A 24,658-nucleotide genomic window follows, 5' to 3' on the forward strand; every position below is an offset into this window, starting at 1 on the left:
GAGCAATTATTCAGGAACTTTGGAATGCGAAGTCAGGAGGATTCGGGATAACCCATTTCCTCCCTTCCCAAGACGATCCTTTCGTTCCGTTGCGATCCAGCCATTAGAATTGGTGCTGCCTCTCTCCCCTTTCAGGGTGCCTACGTAGGTTCCTCCTTTGAGGAGCGGAAGAACCTGGAGGATCAGGCGCCCTGGGTCCACTACGCGGCTTAGACTCCCTCTCCCCCAGCACCATGAACAGAAGTCGGGGAGAGGGGAGGCGGGTGCTGTGGTGTGACTCTAAATGGCTGGATTCTGGATGCTGGATTAGTTGCTCAAGAAAGGGGGTGTCTTGTCACAGGAACAAAGTGCCACTAACTGGACCTTCTAATGTCCCCAAGTGGGCCTTCTTGGTTTAGAAGTCCCGGTGCATAAATTGTGGGTTTGCACCTAAGCTCCTCGTTGCCCTATGATTCCATGGCAAGTCCCTTGCCCTCTTTTGGCTGCGGTTTGAGTAGAAGCAGCGTGGCCTAGCAGATAAAGCCCACGTCTGAGAGTCGTGAGACCTGGGTTTTTATCCCAGCTCTGTCATCTGTCTGCTGTGTGGCCTTGGGTGAGTTACGTAACTTCTCTGTACTTCGGTTTCCTAGACCGCAAGCTCCTCGTGGGCTGGGATTGTGTCTACCAACTCTGTATTTTAGGTTCCCAAGCATTTAGTACTGTGTCTGCACATAGTAAGTGCTCAATAAATAACACTGATCGATTGTAAAATGAGGATTAAGTATTTGTTCTCCGTCCCCTTAGTCCGTGGTGTAAACTCGCTGTGGGCAGGGAACATGTCTATCAACTCTGTTTTTTGCACCCTCCCAAAAGTTTAGTGGAGTGCTCTGCACACAGTAAGCGCTTAATAAATACCATTGATCGATTGATCGTGCGAGTCCCCTATGGGTCGGGAACCATGTCTGATCTTATTGTATCGTAACTACCTCAGCGCTAGTGTAGCGGTTGGCCGACGGTAAGTGCTTAAGTGCTAAACGAATTATTTTTATCAATTATTTACAATTTTTTAAATCTTAAGCTGAGAGGAACGATCAGTCCCTTTGAGGAAATGATGCCTGCAAGACGTTTTGCAGTTCCTTCCAGAGCTTAGCTGCTGTCCCTCTAACTTTGTAAAATGATTGTGCAGAGAGTCTTTAATGCTTGAATTGGGGTAAATCAGCCTAGGATAATAATAATAATAATAATTATGGTATTTGTTAAGCGATTACTACGTGCAGAGCACTGTTCTAAGCGCTGGGGTAGTTACAGGATAATCAGATCATCCCACCTGGGGCTCACATATTTTAATGTCCATTTTTGCAGATGAGGTAACTGAGGCCCAGAGAAGTTAAGTGACTTGCCCCAGGTCACACAGCAGACAAGTGGCAGAGCCGGGATTAGAACCCACGACCTCTGACTCCCAAGCCCAGGCTCTTTCCACTAAGCTAGGATGCCTCCCTTGTAAAGTAGTTTTCCTCTCTTGAAGCACTGTGACTCCAAGACTCAATAAATCTTATTCCAAGTAAGGTGGCAGGAGGAGGCAGTGACCTGTAAGGGGAGACTGAGAGAAACTGAGGTATCCATTGGCTAGCAGGGGCAGAGTAGAAGCGGAGCTCCCCGGGAAATGGTGTTCCGTCACCACGCACATCTGCTCCAAATGGTAGAACAAGAAGTGTCTGGTAAGGATAAGGAGGGCCCTGCCTGTCTGATGCTGCCTCTGCCAGGTTCTCTAACATAGATGTGGCCTGGTATTCTCCGACCCAAGCAGAGTACGAGGGTTTGGTCCAGGTGGGTCAGGAGAGCCCCAGGCTGGATGCAGACGAGGCCCTGTCCCTGAAAATGTACTTTTGGGGATTAGAGGTGAGGAGGAGCAGGGCATGGTGGGGGAGAAAGGCCTCTGTGGGTCTTTTTCTTCTGGACTGGCCTGGCCCTAAATAAGGGTCAGGTCAGACTACCCAGAGGTCGCTTGGGCATTCATGCAGTATCCCACAGGACATCACGTTTCTTTTCGATAAGAGAAAGGAGTGGTGACTCTGCCTTGCCCCAGTTCTCTCTTGGGTAACCATAGGCAGGGCACCCCCAGTTCCTGGAAGCTCTCTCTCCCCACTCCCAGCATGTCCAGTCTCTTTGACCTTGACTCCGAGGATTGACGTGGGAACTGATAGGCCTGGGTTGTCCAACCCTCAAGGTGGGATGGAAACCTGGTTTACTGATATCACATTTTTTCCTCCTGTGATATCACATTTTTTCCTCCTTTGCTTATTATTTACCCAAATTGACTGTCTTTCAAGTTGGTGAATGCTATGGCTTTATTTTTTCTACAGGTCGTTCTGACTCCCAGGCCTGTGCTCTATCCACTAGGTCAAGCCGCCTCCCCGTGTGAATTTTGTTGCACTTCATCTATCATTAATCAAGCAGCATTGCCGGAAGCACATTCTTGTCTAGAGGATGAGCATCTCGACGTCTGTGTTGAACCGTCGTGGCCACACGTACCCAGGTGGGCAGGATTATGCTTACGCCCGACCCCACTCTTGGTCCCTCAGTTTATTCCGTCTGATTTTGCCTGTATTGGTCTTGGGCAGCTCTTTGACAAATTCCACCTGAGGAGAGAAAACCCACATGTCCGCCTTACATTGCTCTGCTGGATTCCGACTGCCCCCAATACCCAACAGACAAGAGGCACTCAATAAATTCTCTTAATCGCTTGACTGAGGGATGTCGAACGGAATATAAATGCCCTTTGAGGGGAGAAAACCCCTCACATCTGTTTCACAGCGCTCGGCGTGCTCTGCTGCAATGGCCGAATCTAGGGCTTCCAACGGACCGAGGGCAGTTGAGGGGAATCCGTGTCTCCACTGAGATGGGTGGGACCAATAGGAATAACCCGCTGGTTCAGAATGCGACCCTTGGGAGGCATGGAAGGGAGCTGAGATAAAGTGACAACTCCACGACTTGAGCAGGAAGTCAGAGGGATGCCAGAGTTCCTCCCCCACAGTCCCGGGCAGCCTCCCAGACAAGTGGGTAACCTTCCACCCGGGCCCTTGCCAGGCAGGGGAACAAAGAGGCCTCAGCCCTTACTAGGTCTTGGGAGTGCCCAGCCTGGGAAACACGCGGGTGCAGGAGGGCTGCGTAATACTTCCCTTTCCTCTACTACTCCCTCGACCCCTGCTTCCCATCTCCGGGCTCTGAGAGAGAAGCCGGCCCATTAGCTATCTCACGGCGAAGACCGGAACCACAGCGGCGAGAGGGGTGGGTTTCCCAAGACCGGGATCGGTGGAACGGGGCTCACCTTCCTGGGATACTTGTAGGGGGCGGTCACGGTCTGCACGTGCCGCTGCAGCTCCAGGGTGAGACGTTCCGGGTCGTGGGAGGCGAAGTCGTCCTTCAGTACCACGAATGCTTTCACTACCTGCAAGTGGGGAGGCCTCACCGCTTCTCTTTTCGAGTCAAATCCGGCCCAACCCATTGGAAAACAAAGTTTCTCTGGGGACACGGCGGGGAAAGTCAGGAGAGCGTCTAGGCCGTGAGCTCATTGCGGACAGGGAATGTATCTGCTTATTGTTATATTACACTCTCCGAAGCGCTTAGTACAGCACTTTGCATACAGTAAGCTTTCAATAAATACGACCGGCCGAATGAATGTCGTCACCGTCCGGAGAATTTGGAAACGTTTACAGGCCGATCATTTGGGAAAGAAAATCAATCAGTGGTATTTATCGAGCACTGAGTGAATGCAGAGAACTGTACTAGGCACTTGGGAGGGTACAATAGAATGAGTGGACATGACCTCTGTCCTTAAGGAATTTACAATCTAGCAAAAATATGCGGTCTAAAGGAGGAGACAACTTTGCACCCCTCACCCATTCACCCTAACGTAATGCATGTTAACAGATCTTGCTAATTTGAATATCTTCAGATTTCTAAAGCACTTCACCTCTATGCTTCCCTGTCCTAGTTTGATTTTCTACTCCTCCATCATGGTGCCACTAGGGGTTTGGGTTAACCGAGTCCAGCTGAAATTTTGCAGAGCTAGGCGTTCTAAAAGCGTCCATTAGCTTATCTCTTTCTATAGGGGGAGCAACACTGCTTTGACCACCAACCTTATATAGGTGAATAAAGTTTTCCTGTTTCCTTTGATATCCCTTATACTTTATCTTTTTAGCTTTCTCAATCTTGCACCATTCTCTATTCCTCCACTATGGTTGGGCCTGATTTTCACTTTGGGCGATTTTCCCATTTGCCTCTGAGGTCTCCGTTCAATTGTGAATTTTCCCACCCAAATTTTGTCTCCCCTCCTTGCCTTCCTATGTCTTGGGATAGTTTGTTGTGGCCATTGGGCAGTTTGTTTAGAGAGCATTTCCCTTCCCAGGACGTCTTTGTCCTTCTGACCTCAGCCTTCCTCATCTTCAGGATCCTCCTAAAATCACACCTCTTCCGAAAACACTTCGACAATTAATTTTCAGCATCCGAAACCTATCAACCAATCAGCCTCTGACACGCATATTTAAGTATTAAAAGCAGTGTGGCTTAGCGCTAAGAGGGGAGAACCTGGGTTCTAATCCTAGTTCTGCCACTTGCCTGTTGTGTGACCTTGGGCAAGTCACTTCACTTCTCCGGGCCTGTAAGCTCGTTGTGAGCAGGGAATGTATTTGTTTATTGTTATATAGCATTCTCCCAATCGCTTAGTACAGTGCTTTGCACACAGTAAGATCTCGACAGACACGAATGAATGACTAGACCTTACTTTCCTCATCTGTAAAGTAGGGATTCAATGCCTTTTCTCCTTCCTAGTTAGACTGTGAGCCCCATGTGGGACAGGAATGTGTCCAGCCCGATTATCTCTTATCTACCTTAGTGCTTGGCATAGTAAGCACTTAAATATCAAAATTCTTATTTACTCCCATCTTCCGCCCTTGTGTCTACACAGAGATACATTCCTGACCATCCAATTTATTCTGATTCCACGGCTTGTGAATACTTTACCGGTCTCCGCCATCAGGGTTTAAGTTCTTGGTGCACACCATTCAGTTATTCTGATTCCACCACTTGCAAATACTTGATCTGTTTCCTCCATCAGAATGAAAGATTTGGTGCCCAGGAACCACGTCTTGGGCTTCTGCTGAGCTTCCCCAGGTGCCTAGTTCAGTGGATGCTCAGTAGACACCATTACTACTTATTAGATTTTTCTCCGCATCGGGATCGCCCCTTCTTACCTTAAGCTTGGAGCAATCTGCCCTCCTGAGTTTATTCTCTCTATCTCGGTCAGCAGGGTAATTGCCTCACTCCCTTTGCCACTCGTCTTGGATGTGGAACTGGTCACCTGCCAAGCTCTGCGAGCGGCCACAGCTGGTTTCTAAACAGGTTTGGGCACCAGGTAGCCTTAAGGAGGGAATGACCCAGGTGAGGAAGGATCAATCACTGACCTTTCTCCTCCTAGGCAATAATGGCCCTCCTGAATTTCAGATGAGGAAATGCATATGATAATAATAATAAATGTGGTATTTCTTAAGCACTAACTACGTGCCGGGCATAATCGGGTTGGACACAGTCCCTGTCCCACATGGGGCTCGCAGTCTCAATCCCCATTTTACGGAGGAGGGAACTGAGGCTCAGAGAAGCGAAGCGACTTACCCAAGGCCACACAGAACACACGAGGCGGAGCTGGGGATAGAACTCACGACCTTCTGACTCCCAGGCCCATGCCGTATCCGCCATGCCACGCTGCTTCCCAAATGATGTCAGCGGTGTTAGGCACGGCCTATAACGTATCGTGACGATGTCGTAGACATCATTTGGAGATGATGTGCTTTTTTCATGTATCCTCCACTCGGTCCCCAACACTTATGTCCCCAGAAGGGGGTCAATGTTAAAAAATGAAACCTGGACATAAAAGCAACCAATACTGAATGAGAACTGAAGAGGGAATGCTGAAAACTGGACCACCTGGTATGAAACCAGATGACTGGCCACCTTTTAGACATCCCAGACGCAAGGCCCTAGGCAAGATGGCCATCCCCCTGCCTCTGCAGGAAGTCGCTCAGTACCCACGGGGAGCAGAGACCAGGCGTCAGCAAGTCCTTCCCACGTGCTTTCTTTACCTCTCCTCTGACGGGGTCCGGGCTGCTGACCACGGCTGACTCCACCACGGCCGGGTGCTCGATCAGGGCACTCTCCACCTCGAAGGGGCCGATCCGGTACCTGGCAGGGAATGTTAGACCCCCATAGAGAACATAGGAAAGCAGCATGGCGTAGCGGCTAGTGCACGGTCCTGGGAGTCAGAAGATCACGGGTTCTAATCCCAGCTCCGCCACGTGTCTGCTGTGTGACCTTGGACAAGTCACTTCACTTCTCTGGGCCTCAGTTACCTCATCTTTAAAATGGGGATTCAGACTGTAAGCCCCAGGTGGGACAGGGACTGTGTCCAACCGGATTTGCTTGTATCTACCCCAGCGCCGGAAAGATCCGGGGCTTGGGAGTCAGAGGTCATGGGTTCGAATCCCCGGCTCGGCCACTTGTCAGCTGTGTGACTCTGGGCAAGTCACTTAACTTCTCTGTGCCTCAGTTACCTCATCTGTAAAATGGAGATTAACTGTGAGCCTCTCGTGGGACAACCTGATTACCCTGTATCTATCCCAGCGCTTAGAACAGTGCTCTGCACGTAGTAAGCGCTTAACAAATACCAACATTATTGTTAGTACAGTGCCTAGCACATAGTAAGTGTTTAACAAATACCATAATTAGTATTGTTTTTATTATTCACTCTCTGGGATGTTGAGCAATAATTTGGCTATGTTTGGGAGAATGACATTCTTACGCTGCTCAGTCTAATAAAAATAATAATAATTAATAAATTGCAGTATTTGTTAGCCCTTGCTATGTGCCAAGCACCGTACTAAGCCCTGGAGTAGAAACAAGATAATCAGAATGTACACAGTCACTGCATGGGGCTCACAATCTAAATAAGAGAGAGAACAGATAGCTCATCTCCATTTTACAGAGAAGGAAACTGAGGCTTAGAGAAGTGCAAAGACTTGTCCAAGGTCCCACAGCAGGTGAGCGGCAGAGCTAGGAGCCCAGGTCTCCTGACCCCCGGGCCTGTACTCTTTCCACTGGACCACACTGGTTCCCCACACCACGGACCTGTAGTTCACCGGTTCTGTGTCGTCTGATGTCCGGAATCCCTACGTGCAGCATTAAAAAAACTAGCCTCCTGAATCCCACGGTGTAAACTCCACTATAGGTTCATTTAGTTGGATAAACGAATAAAGTTGTTTTGTCTGGGTATGTGCGCCACGAAGCACATACACCTCCTGCTGCCAGGTGTCAGTGGCAACAATATTCACTGATTGCCAGGGTTGGGGCAGAGCGCTGTACTAGGTACTTGAGGAAAGGGCAAAAGAAGTAAAAGTTGGCCTTGAGGCGCTAACAATCAAGTTTCAGTGTGGCCTAGTAATGATAATAATAATAATAATAATAATGGTATTGTTAAGCGCTTTTTATTTATGTGCCAGGCACCGCACTAAGCCCTGGGATAGATAAAAGGAAATTAGGTTGGACACAATCCCTGTCCCACATAGGACTCACAGTCTTAATCCTCATTTTACACAGTTGGGATAACGGAGGCACAGAGTAGTTAAGTGACTTGCCCAAGGTCACACAGCAGACAAGTGGCAGAGCCAGGATTAGAAATCAGGACCTTCTGACCCCCAGGCAAATGCTCTATCCATCGGACTAAGAGCCAGGGAACCGAAGCCAGGGGACCTGACTTCTGATCCTGCTCTGCCGCTTGCCTCTGCGTCATCTTTGGCAAGTCACTTCTCTAATCCTCAATTGCCTCATTTGTAAAATGGAGACGAGTTACCCCTTCTCCTTTCCCTTCGGGCTGTGAGCTCCATGTGGGATAAGGACTGAGTCTGATCTGATGATTTTGTATCTACCCTAGCGCTCAGTACAGTGCTTGGCATGGAGTGAGCGCTCATCAAATATCACAATTATTAAAATTAAAAGAACAGATCATCGATAGGAGTGAGAGATAGGTGTAAATAATAGTCACAAGGAAGGGAGCCAAGAGTCTGGATAATTTCAAGCTACTATTTGCCAGAAAAGATCACTTCAGTCATTTGTTTTCAGCCTCGTCCCACCAGGCCACTTTGGGAAGCAGCATGGCCTAGTGGAAAGAATACGGGCCTGGGAGTAAGGGGACCTGGGTTCTAATCCCAGCTCCACCACTTGCCAGCTGTGGGACCTTGGGTGAGTCACTTGACTTCTCGGAGCCTCAGTTACCTCATCAGTAAAATGGGATTTCAACGCTTGTTCTCCCTCATTCTTAGACTGCGAGCCCCATGTGTCTGACCTCATTAACTTGTACTTACCCCGGTACTTAGAACAGTGCTCAGGACATAGTAAGTTCTTAAAAATCGCCATAATTACTATTATTATTATTATTATTTGTTGCACTCCACCAGCCCCTGCCGCTGCATGACCTGATGGGCACTTAGGGGAAGGTGCTTAAAGGGCAGCGAAATGGCCAAAGGGTAAGTGGTAAGAGGGAGAAGCCAAGGAATTGGATAATCCCACATACTGGACAATTAGTGCCTCGGTAATAGAGAGGTGACTGTATTTGCTCAAGTCCAGGGCTAATGATTCTTCTGTTGTCCCCCTTCCCCTTCTCTCCCTCCCACACCCCTCCTTTCTACGGGAGCCGTTGCCAGTAGGGAGTGAAAGCGAGGGTGTCGGGCAGCTAGGTTCCCGTGGTGTTGTAGCTGACTCTTCGATGTGGGGCAGAAAAAGGGCGTTAGGAATAAACCTAGATTGGAAAAAGCATCGTTTACCCCGAGGAATTGATGATGTCATCAGCTCTTCCGAGGAACCAGAAATAACCATCTTCATCCTTAACTCCTCGGTCCCCGCAGATGTAAAAATTCCCCCGTTCAGTGGCAGCCGTCTTTTCTGGATTGTCCTGGTAACAGTGGGACAAGGGGGTCACTGAAGATGGTCGCCACTGGCCTTGGGACAGGCAAGCTGTGCCTCCGCTGCTTGGGAGAAGGCGAGGTTTCCCCATGAGCCCTGCTGAGAGTCGGGGCAGCGGAGGGTCCTTAATTCACCCAGTTCCTAAGGGGCTCTGGCATCCAGTTGAGCAGGAACCCCGGAGAGGTCCCTGGAGGGGATAATATCTTCCGGCCTTGGGGGCGGGGGGGGGGGGAACTGTCATGGCGCTCGGGGTCAGGGTGATCCTGTAGCTGCCAAACTCCAATAACCAATCCCCGGTAGCTGTAGGGGAGTGAAAATTCTAGGGACAGAGTGAACCTGCTTCTTCCCATCTTCCAGGCCCTCGGCCTCCACTCCTGTCCCCTCAGTCTTTAAGATCTGGCAGACTGTCGGCCTTCAGTTTGAGCCTTCAGTTTGATGGAGGAGGGGACGAAGAAGCCAGGGCAACTGAGGACCTACAGCCGCGATCTGGAGTCTGCACCCACCGTAGAACCCAAAGCGGGAGGGAGAAGGGTTCCTTACCACATAACCGGAGAAGAGGCTAAATGGCCTGGTGGGTTTGATCCTGATGCCAATGTCTCCTTCCATGCCAGGAGGGAGGATGTTGGCATTCTCATCTACAACCTGCAGGAGGAGGGCACAAGGACTGGGTGATCGGGGTCGGGTTCCTTCCTTGAAATCGCTATTACCATCACGGCTAAATACCGTCGTTTGAGCGTCTGCTGCTCGTTCTAGCCTCTGGGGAGGGAGGAAGAGACGCACAGAGTCTAGAGAAAGAGGAGCTTCCCACCTAGCGCTCTCATCTCAACTGATCAATCAAACAAGGGTATCCATTGCATGCTTATCGTCCGCAGAGCACCGTACCGAGCCCTCGGGAAAGTACGGCACGCTAGAATTGGTAGACACCCGAATACAATCCGTATACGTTTCCCTCCTAATGCTTAGTACGGTGCTCTGCACACAGTAAACACTTCATAAATACTATCACCACTACGAGTGGACCTGATTCCTGCTTTCAAGGTACTGACGATCAAGTGGGGGACACAGACCTGAAAATAAATTACAGACAGGGGAAGGGGCATAGTATAAGGAAATGAACATCAGCGCTGAGGACTTGAGGATGGGGTGAGGATCAAAGCGCTTAAAGGGGACAGACCCAAGTGCGTAGGTGTTGCTAAAGGAAGGGGGAATAGAGTGGGAAGATGAGAGGGTAGTCGGAGAAGGCTTCTTGGAAGCGACGTGATTTTAGTAGGGTTTGAAGATGCGGAGAACAGTGGTCTGGTGGGTATGAAGGTGGAGGGAGTTCCAGGCCAGAGGGAGGATGTGGGCCAGGGGTCAGTGATGAGAGAGATGAGATTGATGTACACAGAGTAGGTTGGCATTAGAGGAGCAAAGTGGGTGGATTGAGTTTTAATGGGAATTTTGTAAGCTTAGGTAAGAGGCGATACCAACCTGAACGTCGTAAGCGGCGGTGGGTTTCCCCATTGAGCCAGGCTTGATCTTCATTTCTTTGGTTACAGCACAGACCACTCCCTGACATGAAAGAGAAATGCAAGGGCATATTTCAAACTATTGTTCTGAGTCTTTTCATGCAATAATGATCCGTTACAAGGAGGAGAACTGTAACAACGGAAGCAGGGGGGAAGGATGCAGAAAGCTGAAGTTCTGGAGATAGTAATAATAATAATAATTACGATAATTGTGATATTTTAAGTACTTACTATGTGCCGAGCACTGTTCTAAGCACTGGAATAGTACAAGATAATGGGGTTGGGCACAGTCCTGACTCTCACTGGGCTCACAGCCCTACTAGGAGGGAGAATAGATATCCAATCCCCATTTTACAGCTGAGGGAACTGAGGTGCAGAGATGTTGAAATGACTTGCCCGAGTCATAAGCAGGCAAGTACCAGAGTCAGAATTAGAACACAGGTCTTCTGACTCTCAGGCCCAGACTCTTTCCGCTCAGTAATGATGATCAGAGGTGACTGAACCCGGCATTCAGAGACTGGCCTATTGGTAAGAGGCTGGTGGGAGAGTCTTCCCCGTAGCCCCATGACAATACTCTGGTAACACTGAGCTATCTTAATCCCGAAGTACTGCTATTCTGTCTCTGCATTAGCTGCTCCCACGGGAGCAGCAGAGTGTGGGAGGGAGAGAGCTACCCACCGAGGGATAGGAGTCACTCTGTCCTGGGATTAAGGGAAAAGGAAAACTGAGGGAGGGCTGAGAAAGTCAAAGAAAGAGACTGCAGAGGCGGCTGGAAACAACAGAAAGAAGAGCTGAATGGGGCTGAGGGGCAGCTGGAGGTGGAGTCCAGTGGATGAACCTGGAAAAAGGTGGCAGCGAGAAGAGAACGTGGCTTAGCGGCTAAACCTGGGCTTGGGAGTCAGAGGTCGTGGATTCTAAGCCCGACTCCGCCACTTGTCAGCTGTGTGACTTTGGGCAAGTCACTTAACCTCTCTGTGCCTCAGCTACCTCATCTGTAAACTGGGGATTAAGACTGTGAGCCCCACGTGGGACAACCTGATTATCTTGCATCTACTCCAGCACTTAAAACAGTGGTTGACACATAGTAAGCACTTAACGAATACCACCGTCATCGTTATTATCATTATTATTTTTAAGACAAAGGTGAGAGCTCAGTTTCCCTGAACACTTTTTGGGGGTTTCCGCTAGTTGAAGCACTCAATTTTAGTTGGTTTAGATGATATGATCTCATATAGCCTTTTTATATGGCTACGGAAGCGGAGGAGCGCTTTTCGGACAGAATTCCGCAAAATGCCGCATGCGACGTCAGGTGGAACGTAAGGAGAGGCACGATTCCCTCTGGCTCGCGGTAGCCAGATGTCTGAAGCTGGAGGCCACGAGGTGGCCGGAAGCCTTACCAGGGTGGGTCCTGCTGGGGACCAACTGCAGGATCTGGTGGGGAAGGAGGACAGAGGAGAGGGAGAGAGGCAGGTGCCAGTGAGGAGAGGCCCCAGGCTTTTTGAATCCAGAGTGGGGTGAGTCCACTCATCGCCTCCCTCATCCCTGGTAGGAAAAACACACATCTTTCCTTCCTTCCCTCTCCCTCACCCTGCTCTCTGTGTGTGTGTGTGTGTCTGAGAGGGTGGGTGCAGGTTTATTGGTTTTAAGGCGTTCAAATTTCTGGGAGCTCAAAGTGGTCCAGAGTGGGGTCTTAGGGAAGAGGGGATGAAAAGGCCCCAGACGCCTTCCTGGGCCCTACACATCTCAGGTTTTAGAGGCATCCAGGGTTAGAGATGTACTTGGCAGGGCCTGACCCGTATAACCTCCCTTGTTTGGGGAGTTCGAGCTGGGCAGATCATGGCATCCTGTCAGGGGATGCCACTGGCCACCTGTGGCTCTTGGCCAATGGGTGCTTGTTTCAGGACGCTGTTGAGACCGTGAGTCCCCGCGAGTCACTGGATGTGTTTGAAAATGTTTGGATGTGGAGCATGTGTTTGAAAATGTTTGGGTGGCCGGTGTCGCCACAAGCCTCGGTTCAGATTCAGCCCAGACTTTCCTCCAGGTCATCTTGATGCAAGAATATAGGGGCCCAGAGGAGGGGAAAGGAAGCAGGGGAGGAAGTGGGGGAGATTCGGGATGAGGATTCAGGTGGACGGCCAGATTTCAGAATCAGCTGTTCAAAGGCCAGTGACCTATTTCCGATTTTTACAAGAGTTAATCCTCTCTAACTGCCATTTCTCCCTCCTCTTCCACCTTTTGACCTGCAGGAATGAACAGAGTTTACATCTCTCTTCAGCTGTTGGGTGCACACAATTTCTTGTGCTCCCTGCTGCCTCATGAGAGGAGAGTGAATGCAGAGATAGAGAGGGGCTTTGAGGGGCAGAAGTGTGTGGGCTGAGGCTGTTGGGAAATGTCTCACGGAGAATGATTGAATGCCACAGCACAGGAGATCGGGGGGCAAGGGACCTAGGGAGCCAGTGTGGAAAACCGCCTCTCGGGGACACCAATCACTAAGGGCCGATAGTAATAATAATTACGATTACGGTACTCGTTAAGTGCTTACTACGTGCCGGATGCTGTTCTAAACACTGGGGTAGATACAAGTTAGGTTGAACACAGTCCCTGTCCCGCACAGGGGCTCACACTCTTAATCCACATTTTCTCTGGATGAGGTCCAGAGAAGTTAAGTAACTTGCGCAAGGTCACACAGCGGACATGTGGCAGAACCGGGATTAGAACTCATGACCTTCTGACTCCCAGGCCTGTGCTCTATCCACTAAGCTGTGCTGCTTCTCCGTCGATGGGTATACTGTACAGGGCAGGCAATGGAATATAATGATGTCACAGGCAATGTTTTGCAGAAGTCTGACCATGTCCACCCAAACCTAACACACATCTTTGGGTAAGGGTGGGGGCTCCCTACTGGCTCCTGAATCTTTGCATTTCCTTCAAAAATTGCGTGAATTCCGGCACCACCTCTGAGCCCGGAGGCAGGAGGAGAAAGGTTGGGCGATCAAAATATTGGCATCCAGTGCTGGATGTGTACCCGACAGGGTTCAGATCATCTGAAAACCAGGTTGCCCTTTAAAAGACCAGATGGTGGCCACCCTATCTGCCACTTCTGGGGAGAGATGAAGAATGACAGAGCAGAATAGGAAAGAGGGAAAGGCTCCAGCTAATGGTGTCACAGAGAGAAACAATCAAGGAGGAGAAAAAGAAGAGTGAGGAGGGAAGGTGAGAAATCACTGTCGGTTGCTCTGCCTTAACAGACTTGGGAAGAAGACAGACTGCAGGGACATATCTGTATGGGGTACAATTGATAAAGATAAGAAATGACCTGAGTTCGAGTCCAGGCGAGGTCAGATCCCCCCACGCCACGGTCCAGAGGGGACATACCGTTTCCGTTTGGCCGTAGACATCGCGAATCTCCAGGCCGGTGCTGGCTTTCCACTTTTCCATCACCTCGGGGTTCAGCGGTTCCCCTGCACTGATGCAGTGCCGCAGGCGGCCCAGTGGCTTCCTGGAAGATATCACGGGAAGCCGGGGATGCCCCTCAAGCCTGATCCGTACCACAAGGAAGCTCTGGGGTCTCAGGTCCGCCCCGTCAACCAAGACAGCACCCCGGGACTGAGGTACCTCATCCCCTCCCCCTTCGGCCCTGCATCTTGTTTCGCTAATGAGAGGATCCTAACCACGATGTCCAAGAAGGGGAGGCTGAGAAAGGGATGCCGGGAATTCCGACACCAGACTATAGAATCCCCACTCTCCGCCCCGTCCCACGCCCTCCCCAGCCCTCAACTCTCAGAGGAGGACCCTGTGGGGAAGTCTGGCTATCCCATTTGGGTGGGGGGAAATGAAAAGACCACCAGTGTCCCTCCGCCACGGGGTTCGGAGGTGTGTCCTGCAGTGTGGTGCGGATCTGGGGACCCTGCATTCTGCTGGGCTGCTGTTCTCGCCATGAGCCGGTGAGCCCCAAGCTGGCCGGATCCACTGAGGGGAGCACTGGCTGGGACTGTGAGAGTTCAGGGCTACCCCCGAGCTATCCCCCAGGTACCTGGACTCTAGGTTCTGCACCATGAGGCGATATGCCGTTGGGGCCATGGATAAGGCCGTGATGGGGAACCGGGAGAGAGTCTGGAGAAAGAGAACCAGTGGATAAAGCCAGGTGAGTGAGGGGTCTGCAAGGAGTTAATCAAAGGAAATCGAAGGGGGTGTTTTTAGTTTTCACTCTGGGGAAAGCAGATGCCAGACCTAGGAGGGGAGAAGTCGCCCTTGAGACCTGAAAAGTTACCCTCTGGACCCGTCAGGGTCAGGAGACAGTTCCTCAGCCTCGTCTTGGGAAAGTCCCTTGTCCTTACTGGTCTCAGTTTCTCCTCTGGAAACTAACAGAAACATTGTAGTCTACTTTCTAGGGGTCTCTGAGGAAGAATTTAGTCAAACATTCAGGCGAAGGCCTTTGGTCAAAGGAGAAAGATTGAATTGTTCTTGAAAGTGTTCCATGGACCTAGAAAACCTCTCCCTAGGCCAGATCTGAACAGAGTATCTCTGCAGAGACGGGAGATCCCCAGGCCAGGCCAGTCCAGGGAGATTCTCGGGGCCCTAATGCCTGAATTAATCTCACTCCTGCCCTTCCCCTTTCCCACTGTGCCCTGGGGAAACAGGTCTGTTTAACAACCAGGAAATTCTTGCATGGCAAGTATCTCTGCCCCCTGGCATGAAGATGTACCCGAAGACTTTTTGCACTCTCGTGACAGCCTCATCTGCCCCACAAGAGAGAAGAAGTGTAATTTAGTGGCAGGAGCACCGGCTTCGGGGTCAGAAGTATTGGGTTCTAATGCCGGCTCCGCCACTTGTCAACTGTGTGACTTTGGGCAAGTCACTTAGGTTCTCTGTGCCTAGAGAAGCAGCGTGGCTCAGTGGAAAGAGCCTGGTCTTGGGAGTCGGAGGTCGTGGGTTCTAATCCCGGCTCTGCCGCTTGCCAGCTGTGTGACTTTGGGCAAGTCACTTGACTTCTCTGTGCCCCGGTTACCTCATCTGGAAAATGGGAATTAATTATCCCCCAGAGCTTAGAACAGTGCTTTGCACATAGCAAGCGCTTAACCAATACCACCATTTATTTTTATTACTTAAGTTACCTCATCTATAAGATGGTGATAGAGACTGAGCCCCACGTGGGACAACCTGATTACCTTGTATCTACCCCAGAGCTTAGAACAGTGCTTGGCACATAGTAAGTACTTAACAAATACTATTATTATTATTAACAGAGGAGCATAGGGACAAACCTTCACAAAGGTCAGAAGAACAGTAAACACTCTACGATTTGGAATGCACAGTTCCAAGCATGGTCCTGATTGATTTTTCTTGATAACTGAGTTTTCAGCGTTTTTATATTATTCCCCCCTTTCCCAAAGGCTGCAAGAACTTCGGGGCCACTAGTAATTGGACTTCTAACTCTTGGGGTCACTCCAGAGAGCTCCATCGAGTCACCGATGAGCTCCGAATGCCAGTCTGGTGTCTCCGAGATTCTTACAGCCCCACTATTGAAGACACATTAGATGAATCAATCACTACTATCTTTCGGGCACCTGCTGGCTGCAGAGCCCTGAATGAATTGTTCCTAAGCAGCAAGCGGGTTAATTTGCCCATAGTGATGCTTTGGTAGTGGGATGGGCTGCTGTGTTTATTCCGGTTCTTGAGTTTTCCAGATCTGCAGGGTTGAGGTAGGTGAAGTTTCATCAACTAAAGGGCTCTTAAGGGCAGATGTAAGGTTTTCTCTCTCCCGTTGCTCTTACGGTTAAGATGGTTGCTGGTTCAAACCTCTCCAACCTGTGGACAAACACCCCGGCGCCAACGCTCCAGGAGCCAAAGAGAGCCAAGATGGCAGCCACGATCCAGCCCGTGTCCGACGTGGACCAAAGGATGTCAGCATCGGTCAAGGACAACCAGGACCTGGGGAGACACACAGCAAAGTCCACAGCCCTTCCGGAAGGGGAGGAGGTGGTCCGCTGAGTCCCATGATTGGACGTGCTCGTCTGAGTCAGAGTATTATCCGACTGAGTCAGAGTACTTACTGAAGCCCGTCAGAGGCCTGAGATGAACCCCCAGTTTCCTGGCCCCATTCAGTTTCTCCTAGTCCCGGCCCCTACTTGGCCCCAGCCGGGATGCCAGATCCCTCCACCCCTCCACGCCACCCCACGAAATGATCTAGAATATGAAAATACAATATATTTTGCCTGTTAGAAGAAAAAAAGCAAAGTATTTTAGAAAGTCCATCCTTCGTGTCAGACAATATGTCTGCAGGCATTCGAGTTTGCTATTGGCCGAGTGCAGTCCTTGCACAACTCTCGACTGATGGGACCCGTGGACTGTTCTAAGTCTGTTCCCAACTCTAGTCGGGGACTGTGCTTTGTTTCCTCCTTGCGCTACCCTGACCTCGGGCTCACCGGCATTCAAGCCGGAAGGTAAGGATTCCCGAGGGAGGGTGGGGACCTCAGGGTGGCTGAATGGAAATAGCAAGGGACTGGCAGGGAGCCAGGAGACACGGGTTCTAATCACACCTTTGCCATTGGCCTGCTGTGTAACCATAGGCACATCATTTAGACTCTTGTTAAGCGCTTACTATTCTATACTATTACCATAAGATGGTGATAGAGACTGAGCCCCACGTGGGACAACCTGATTACCTTGTATCTACCCCAGAGCTTAGACACTGTTCTAAGCACTGGGGTAGATACAAAGTAATCAGGTCGGACACAGTTGCTGTCCCCGGTTCACAGTCGTGATCTCTATTTTACACCTGAGGTGACTGAGGCCCAGAGAAGTAAAGTGACTTGCACGGCAGACAAGTGATGGATCCGGGATTAGAACCCAAGTTTTTCTGACTCCCAGGCCTTTGCTTTATCCACTGGGCCACACTACTTCAGTTTCCTCCTCTGCAAGCTGGAAGGATGATGTAGGCTCTCCTCACCTCCTAATTTAGGAGCCCTGGGTGGGACAGACACTGCCTCCCCTGGTTGTCTTGTTTCTCCCCCAGGACTTATCCCAGTGCTTGGCCCAATTTAAGTGCTAACGAAATATCCTAGTTAACCCCCACAGCCAGAGGACCGCCGCAGCTCACTGCCCCCACCCTGTCTTACCTGTCATATTTAACAGCCTGGAACCCCAGGCTTCCGTGGGAGTGCAGCACCATCTTTGGAGAGCCCGTGGACCCGCTGGTAAAGTAGATGGCCAGCGGCTCTCTGCTCTTGGACTTGACACACTTGTGCTCCTTAGGGGCTGTTCTTTAAGACAAAAAGATCAGATGGTGAGCATCTCGGTAGAAACCGGACGGACACGACGGCACCGGGAGGCTCGACAACATTTTTGCCTGTTAGAGGAAAAAAACAAAGTATTTTAGAAAGTCCATCCCTCACGTCAGAGTGGGCAAACAACCCTCCTCTTCCCATAAGATGGGATGTGCCAGAGCTCAGAGTCGGGAGCAAGGGGCGACTTGTTTGTGGTTTCAAATATATTGAAAAACAAAGTTACATAAATAACATCATTATTGCTTGAGTTAATGGTCAGAGAGCACAAGAAATGTTGGGCCTGGTTGATCCCTGGTGTGACCTGATGTGGTATTTTTTATGTTACAGAAGCAGTGTGGTCTGGTGGAAACAGCCCCAGGCTGGGAATCAGGAGACCTGGGTTCTCATTCTGGCTTGGTCACTTGTCTGCCGTTTGACCTTGGGTGAATCGTCTCCGTAAGCCTCCGTTTCCTCTTCTGAAAAATGGGGAAAAAATACCTGCTCTCCCTTAGAGGTAAGCCCCAGATGGACAGAAACTGTGTCAGATCTGATTATTTCGTATCTACCTTAGGCTTTGACCCAGTGCTTGGATTATAGTAAGTGTTTAACGAAAACCACAATTATTATTAGTAGTATCGTCATTCTTACTCTTATTTCCTTTTTTCACTCTGAAGGAACAATAAGTGGTTCCTGATGTAAGTCTTTTGGTTAGTAATGTGTTAGGAATGAGTTCAGGAATAGAACTCAGTTGGGTGAACTGACTACATCTGATCCTAGACAGAGAACCAGACTAATTCTAGAAGTTGAAGGCTCAAAGGGAAGGGCTTATGATTACATACATTTTTTATTCTGAAACACCGCAGGAGCTTTTAAATCAAGTTAGAGCATAAAAGTAGAGCTCAAAGGACATTTCTATCACCAGAGAGGGAGCTGGAAGGGTGGGAGTTAAATCTCATTCGCGGAGGGTTCTGAGAGTCGCCAAGCGCAGTAGGAAGCAATGAGCTTTTTTAACGATTAACAAAATGTGTGCAAATGAAATAATTATTCATCATGACTACTAATTAATTATTAATAACAATTCTCCCAGTTCCAGCTGCCTGATCGTTAGGGTGACCATTTGCCCCATTTTATAATCAAACAGTCTAGTTGGCAGAGATGGCACCGGGATTTTTCTTTTTAGTGCTAGCCTCAACCCCTGACGCTGAGTTCCGTGGCTCAGAAGCGTCACACGTGTTCAGTAGAAACTGGAATGGTGAAGCCGAAGCTCTGGAGCAAGAGGGGGTTCAGGAGTCCCCTTGGCGGAGTCTTCTCAGTTTGGGCAGACTTCCACGAAACGCTCTTTTCCCCATCATTATCATAAGGTAAGGTGCCCGGCTCTAATCCCGTGACATCACATGAGTCCGTCTGTCCCGTGTCTGCAAGTGCTGTTTCCGGCTTCCCTCGTGATCCCCTCCAAGCTCCCAAGTTCATTCTCAAGGTGTCCCGTTGGATACCTTGGACCCCTCGTCCCATTCCCACCGTGCCCATGGCGTGCTCACGACATTCTGCAAAATGAAGGAATTCTTGGAACAGGGAGGCAGCTACGGAGACTCACTTAAGCAGCTCGTTGAAGCTCAGCCATCCGGCCCGGCCCGCGTCAGACACCAGGAGTTTGGTCTTCAGAGTGGGACAGCTTGACACAATGGAGTCGACCTCTGGGGCCACGCCATCGCTGGTGACAACGCACTTGGCCTTGGACACCTGCAGTCGGTACTGAATGTCCTTCCCGGTCAGCTGGGTGGTCCCTGGCATGAAGATGAGTCCTGGAGGAGTCACAAAGGGAGGTTCAAAATAATATTCTGTCCTCCCTCCCTTCCCCACCCCAACGGGCGGGGTGGGCTACTGGAAAGAGCGTGGGAGAAGGAGTCGGGATACCTGGATTTTAGTCCCAGCTCTACCACTGGCCTGATTTGTGACCTTGGGCAAATCACCTAACCTCTCTGGCCCTCACTTTCCTCATCTATGAAATGGGGAGTGTGCACGATATGATAACCTTATATCAACCCCAGTCCCTAGCACACAGTTAGCTCTTAATAAATTCCATAATAATTCCATAATAAATCCAGGAAAGCAGCTTGCCCCGGTGGAAAGAGCTCAGGACTGGGAATTAGGAGACCTGGGTTCTAATCCCTGCTCTGCCACTTGCCTGTTGACCTTAGGCAAGTCACTTAACTTCTTTGAGTCTCAGTTTCCTCATCTGTGAAAAGAGGTTGTTGTCCCTCTCCCTCAGACTGTGAGTCTCTTATGGGACAAGGATTGAGTCTGATCTGATTATCCTATTCCTACCCCAGCATTTATCAGAGTGCTTGGCAGATAGTAAATATTATTATTATTATTAATATTATTATTAGTATCATTCTTATTACTAATGATGATAATAATGAAATTCACCCTGCCTCCCTTCCTTTACAAATTTCCCCACTTAATCTAGGCACATTTGGGTCCTAGGTAATGAGGAGAGCAGTAATTAGAACCAAGGAGAGAAAAGCAGGAAACATTTCAGCCAGACTCTCGAGGTCACGGGAGATGTTCCTGACCATCAGATCACTCAGTGCCGGAGCTGAAAAGGTTCCTCAAGAAGTCTTTTGGCTCAGTGTTATGCCTGCTGGCGGGAGAGCCTACAAATTTCCCAGGACAGATGATGCCTTATTATAATATTTTTGTAAAAGTTTCTGGCACCTGAAAACTTTCCACATTTCCTCAGCACCCTCCTTTTCAGTCAGGAAGCTCTATCCTTAAATCTGCACTTCCTCACTCACTCATTCATTCATTCATTCAATCGTATTTATTGAGGGCTTACTGTGTGCAGAACACTGTGCCAAGCTCTTGGAGAGTTCAATTTGGTAACAGAGAGAGACAATCCCTACTCAACAACGGGCTTACGGTCTAGAAGGGGGGGGACGGGCAACAAAACAAATAGATAGGCATCAATTGCATCAAAAATAGCATAGCTCTCAAATTTGAGGCTTTTACTTCTTGTTCTGTTTTTTTTGTTTTGTTTTCTATGGTATTTGTTAAGTGCTTACCATGTGCCAGGCACTGTCCTAAGCACTGGGGTAGGTACAAGCTAATCAGATTGGATACAGTCCATGTTCCCACATGGTGGGGGGGTCACAGTCTTAATCCCCATTCTATAGATGAGATGACTAAGACACAGAGAAGAGAAGTGACTTGCCCAAGGACACAAAGCAGACAAGTGGCAGAGCCAGGATTAGAATCAAGGTCCTTCTGAATCCCAGGCCCGTTCTCTATCCATTATGCTATGCCGCTTCTCTTTTGGGTCTACATGGAGGGCAACTGTGCCCTACTGAGAGCTCACCTCCTCCAGAAGGCCTTCCCAGACTGAGCCCTCCCTTTCCCTCTGCCCTTCTCTCCCTCCGTATTCCCCCTACTCCCTCCCGCTGCTCAACCCCCTTCCCCCCGACAGCACTTGTGTATATTTGTATATATTATTACTCTATTTTATTAACGATGTGTACATATCTATGATTCTATATACCTATTTTGATGGTATCGATGCCTGTCTACTTGTTTCGTTTTGCTGTCTGTCTCCCCTTTTTAGACTGTGAGCCCGTCGGCCAGGGATGGTCTCTCTCCGTTGTCGAATTGTACATTCCGAGCGCTTAGTACAGTGCTCTGCACACAGTAAGCGCTCAATAAATATCATCGAATGAATGAATGATTGAAGGCCCATCTCCTCTAAGAAGCCTTCCCTGACCTTTCCCTGTATTTTCCCCCTCTTTCCACTCTCTTCTGCTTCAACCCGACTTACTCCCTGTATTCACATCTCCTGCTCCCAGCCCCTCAGCACTTAGTGTACATATCCATAATTTATTTATATTTACATCTGTCTCCCCTTCTAGATGTAAGCTCTCTGTGGGTAGGGAATATGTTACACTGTTTCATTATACTCTCCCAAGCACTCAGTACAGTCCCCTGCACACAGTAAGCGCTCACTAAATACAATTGATTGATTGATCAGTTCTCTCCTCAAGATTGCCCCCCCCTAAAGTTGGCGACCCCAGCTGGGACTGGGGACTGACCTGCCCGCATGCAGCCCACGCACACCAGCCACCACTGCGGGACCCGGGGCAGGATCACGGCCACCCGGTCCCCCCTCTTTAGGCCGCAGTTCTCCGAGAGCACGTTGGCCGCCTGGCGGGAGAAGATCCCCAGCTCCTCGAAGCTCCACTTCACCTCGTCTCCCTCGTTGTCCACCCACCAGAGAGCAGGATGCCGAGGCTCCTTGCCGTCCTGTCCGAGAGCAGAGGGGTAGAGTCCTGAAGTCTGTCAGCAGGGCCTGCTGCCCTTGAGCTCCCCAGAGAGCTGTCATCAACAGAGGGAATCCGAGATGGCCACCCTAATTGAACATCCTCAGCCGGGAGGTTCATAAGACAGGGTACCTGGATACTAGCCCATGAGTAAGTCTACACAGAATGCTCTGGACAAGTCAAGTGAAAAATCCCCTTCGTGGGGATGATCAACACAGGACCTTATCTCCAACTGAATTTTCATCCCCACTGCTCATACAAGTCCAAGGTGGGCATCTGAATCCATTAGGTGATATTCCCAGAACGAAGAAGTATCATTCCTTCCGTTTGGGCTGATACAAGCCCCGCCCCAGTCCCCACCACTCTCCCTTTCCAAGGTCTCTCCCGTGCCCACCTCTTCCTCTCCCCTTACCTCCATTTCCATCTTGGCTACCCCACGAGATTCGCTCTTCCCGGGATCTCCCTTTCTCAACAGCACAGCATTCCTGCCATATTTTGAGGTGGGGAAGGGATGTACGAGGGGGGTTGTAGCAGGGGTCCCAGGAGGCATGATGGGATGACAAAGTTTAAGGATTGCCATCAGAGGGAAATCAATCCGCCTTACCTTCTCCACACGCGCCCACTGATCCAGCACGTCGCTCGCAAAGTTAAACTCCTCAGGCAACTCCCGCTCCGCCCACTGCAGAATCTCTGTGGCAGCGGGTTTCTGGGGCACCAAGACCCTAGATTGCCGGTGGAGCCAACGAGAGGAGGGTCTGTGGACCCACAGGGTCCAGGGGAGTGGGAATTTCTTCATGGTCTGTGAGGTGAAGGATCAGAGGTCCTGCGATTGGGTCAAATGACAGGAGACGTTGTGCTCCCTCAGAGATATTCTCTGCTAAGAAGTGATTCTATGGCTGCTCTTTTTGATAAATCCCTTGGAAGGGGATTTTGCTGTCTAAATTGAGAAATCTATTCATTTCATCCTGGTATTTGATAGAGTCCAGGAAGGAGAGTCCAGCCTCTCCAGAAACATTTGGAGAAAGAGGGGCTCTCCTCGCTTTCTCGACTTTTCCACCCTATCCCTTGTGGCCACCCTTCTCTAACCCCAGCTCTGCCCTATACCTGTTCTATGACCTTGGGCAAGTCACTCAGGGATGGAATATCTTTTCTCTCTCTTCTACTTTTTTTAATGATGCTTTTTAAGTGCTTACTGTTACAGGCACTGTACTAAGCGCTGGGGTAAATACAAGTAATCGTTCATTCATTCATTCAATAGTATTTATCGAGCGCTTACTATGTGCAGAACACTGTACTAAGCGCTTGGAATGTACAAATCGGCAACAGTCCCTGCCCTTTGACGGGCTTACAGTCTAATCGGGGGAGACGGGCAGACAAGAACGATGGCAATAAATAGAGTCAAGGGGAAGAACAACTCATAAAAACAATGGCAGATAAATAGAATCAGGGTGATGTACATCTCATTAAACAAAATAAATAGGGTGATGAAGATATATACAGATGAGCGGACGAGTACAGTGCTGAGGGGAAGGGACGGGAGAGGGGGAGGAGGAGAGGGAAAAGGGGGAGAAGAGGGTTTAACTGCGGAGGGGTGAAGGGGGGGTAGAGGGAGCAGAGGGAAAAAGGGGGGAGCTCAGTGTGGGAAGGCCTCTCGGAGGAGGTGAGCTTTAAGTAGGGATCTGAAGAGGGGAAGAGAATCAGATTGTCGGAGGTGAGGAGGGAGGGCGTTCCGGGACCGCGGGAAGACGTGGCCCAGGGGTCGACGGCGGGATGGGCGAGACCGAGGGACGGTTTGGACACCATTCCTGTGCCACATGGGACTCACGGTCCAAATAAGAGGAAGTAGGATTTAATGTCCATTTTACAGATAAGGTAACTGGAGCATCGAGAAGTTAACTGATTTACCCCAGGTCAAATAGAAGGCAAATGGCAGAGACCGGATTAGAATCCAGGTCCTCTAACTCCCAGGGCTGTGCTCATTCCACTAGCCTATGTAGTTTCTTTACTTAGTCTGTGAGTCCCTTTCAGGACAGGGACTATGTTCAACCTGATTATACTGCATCTATTCAAGTGACAGAGAAGCAGCTTGGCCAAGAGGAAAGAGTATGGACCTAAGAGTCAGATGTCCCGGATTCTAATCCTGGCTTTACCACTTACCTGCCACGTGACCTTGAGTAAGTCACCGAACTTCTCTGTGCCTCAATCTCCTCATCTGTAAAATGGGGATTAAATCTTAATTTACTCCCTCCTACTTAGACCGTGAGCCCCACATGGGATATGGATTGTGTCCAACCTGATTATCTTACACCTCAGTGTTTAGTACAGTGCCTGGCACATAATAAGCACTTAACACCACCATAAGAAAGTGCCTAGTTCAGTGTTTGGCAGTTCAGAGCTTGGCATATAGTAAGTTTCAATAAATATAACTACTAGTAAGAAAGGGAACAGCAAGAGATACAGACCCAGTGGCTCCTCTCACTCCAATCTCTCCCCGGGCCTTAAACCAGCCTCGTCTGCCAGATTGCGATCCGTCTTGGGAAGTTGGTTTACGGACACCGAGTGACCCGGAGAAGAACTCCAGCGAGAC

General features: G+C 49.8%; 1 protein-coding gene across 2 annotated transcripts; it reads right to left on the minus strand.

Moving 5' to 3' along the window:
- Positions 1–2,302: 2,302 nt before the first annotated feature.
- Positions 2,303–24,658, minus strand: LOC100077345 (acyl-coenzyme A synthetase ACSM4, mitochondrial). Of its 2 annotated transcripts, none has more exons than XM_029057490.1 (14): positions 24,534–24,658; positions 22,676–22,894; positions 21,844–22,054; positions 19,356–19,563; positions 17,615–17,758; positions 16,271–16,427; positions 14,530–14,609; positions 13,872–13,995; positions 10,459–10,539; positions 9,529–9,630; positions 8,850–8,977; positions 6,117–6,216; positions 3,308–3,427; positions 2,303–2,618 (listed from the first exon to the last, which is right to left on the minus strand). In XM_029057490.1, the coding sequence occupies exons 2-14, from the start codon at positions 22,865–22,867 to the stop codon at positions 2,532–2,534; spliced, it is 1,734 nt and encodes a 577-aa protein (XP_028913323.1). In that variant the 5' UTR covers positions 22,868–22,894; positions 24,534–24,658; the 3' UTR covers positions 2,303–2,531. The 2 variants fall into 2 exon arrangements, with proteins under 2 accessions (XP_028913323.1, XP_028913324.1); XM_029057491.1 differs by having other exon boundaries at positions 3,308–3,455.

This window comes from Ornithorhynchus anatinus, chromosome 2, assembly GCF_004115215.2.
Source record: "Ornithorhynchus anatinus isolate Pmale09 chromosome 2, mOrnAna1.pri.v4, whole genome shotgun sequence".
NCBI classification, from domain to species: Eukaryota; Metazoa; Chordata; class Mammalia; order Monotremata; family Ornithorhynchidae; genus Ornithorhynchus; species Ornithorhynchus anatinus.

What these genes read in the sequence shown, in the direction of transcription:
- LOC100077345 (XM_029057490.1), bottom strand. Translation starts at nt 22,867, where the DNA reads ATGAAGAAATTCCCACTCCCCTGGACCCTGTGGGTCCACAGACCCTCC. An exon ending in CAGGCTGTTAAATATGACAG is followed by an intron (nt 16,428 to 17,614) that starts GTAAGACAGGGT and finishes GTGTCTCCCCAG; the next exon opens with GTCCTGGTTGTCCTTGACCG. An exon ending in AACCAGCAACCATCTTAACC is followed by an intron (nt 14,610 to 16,270) that starts GTAAGAGCAACG and finishes CTCTTTCTCCAG; the next exon opens with ACTCTCTCCCGGTTCCCCAT.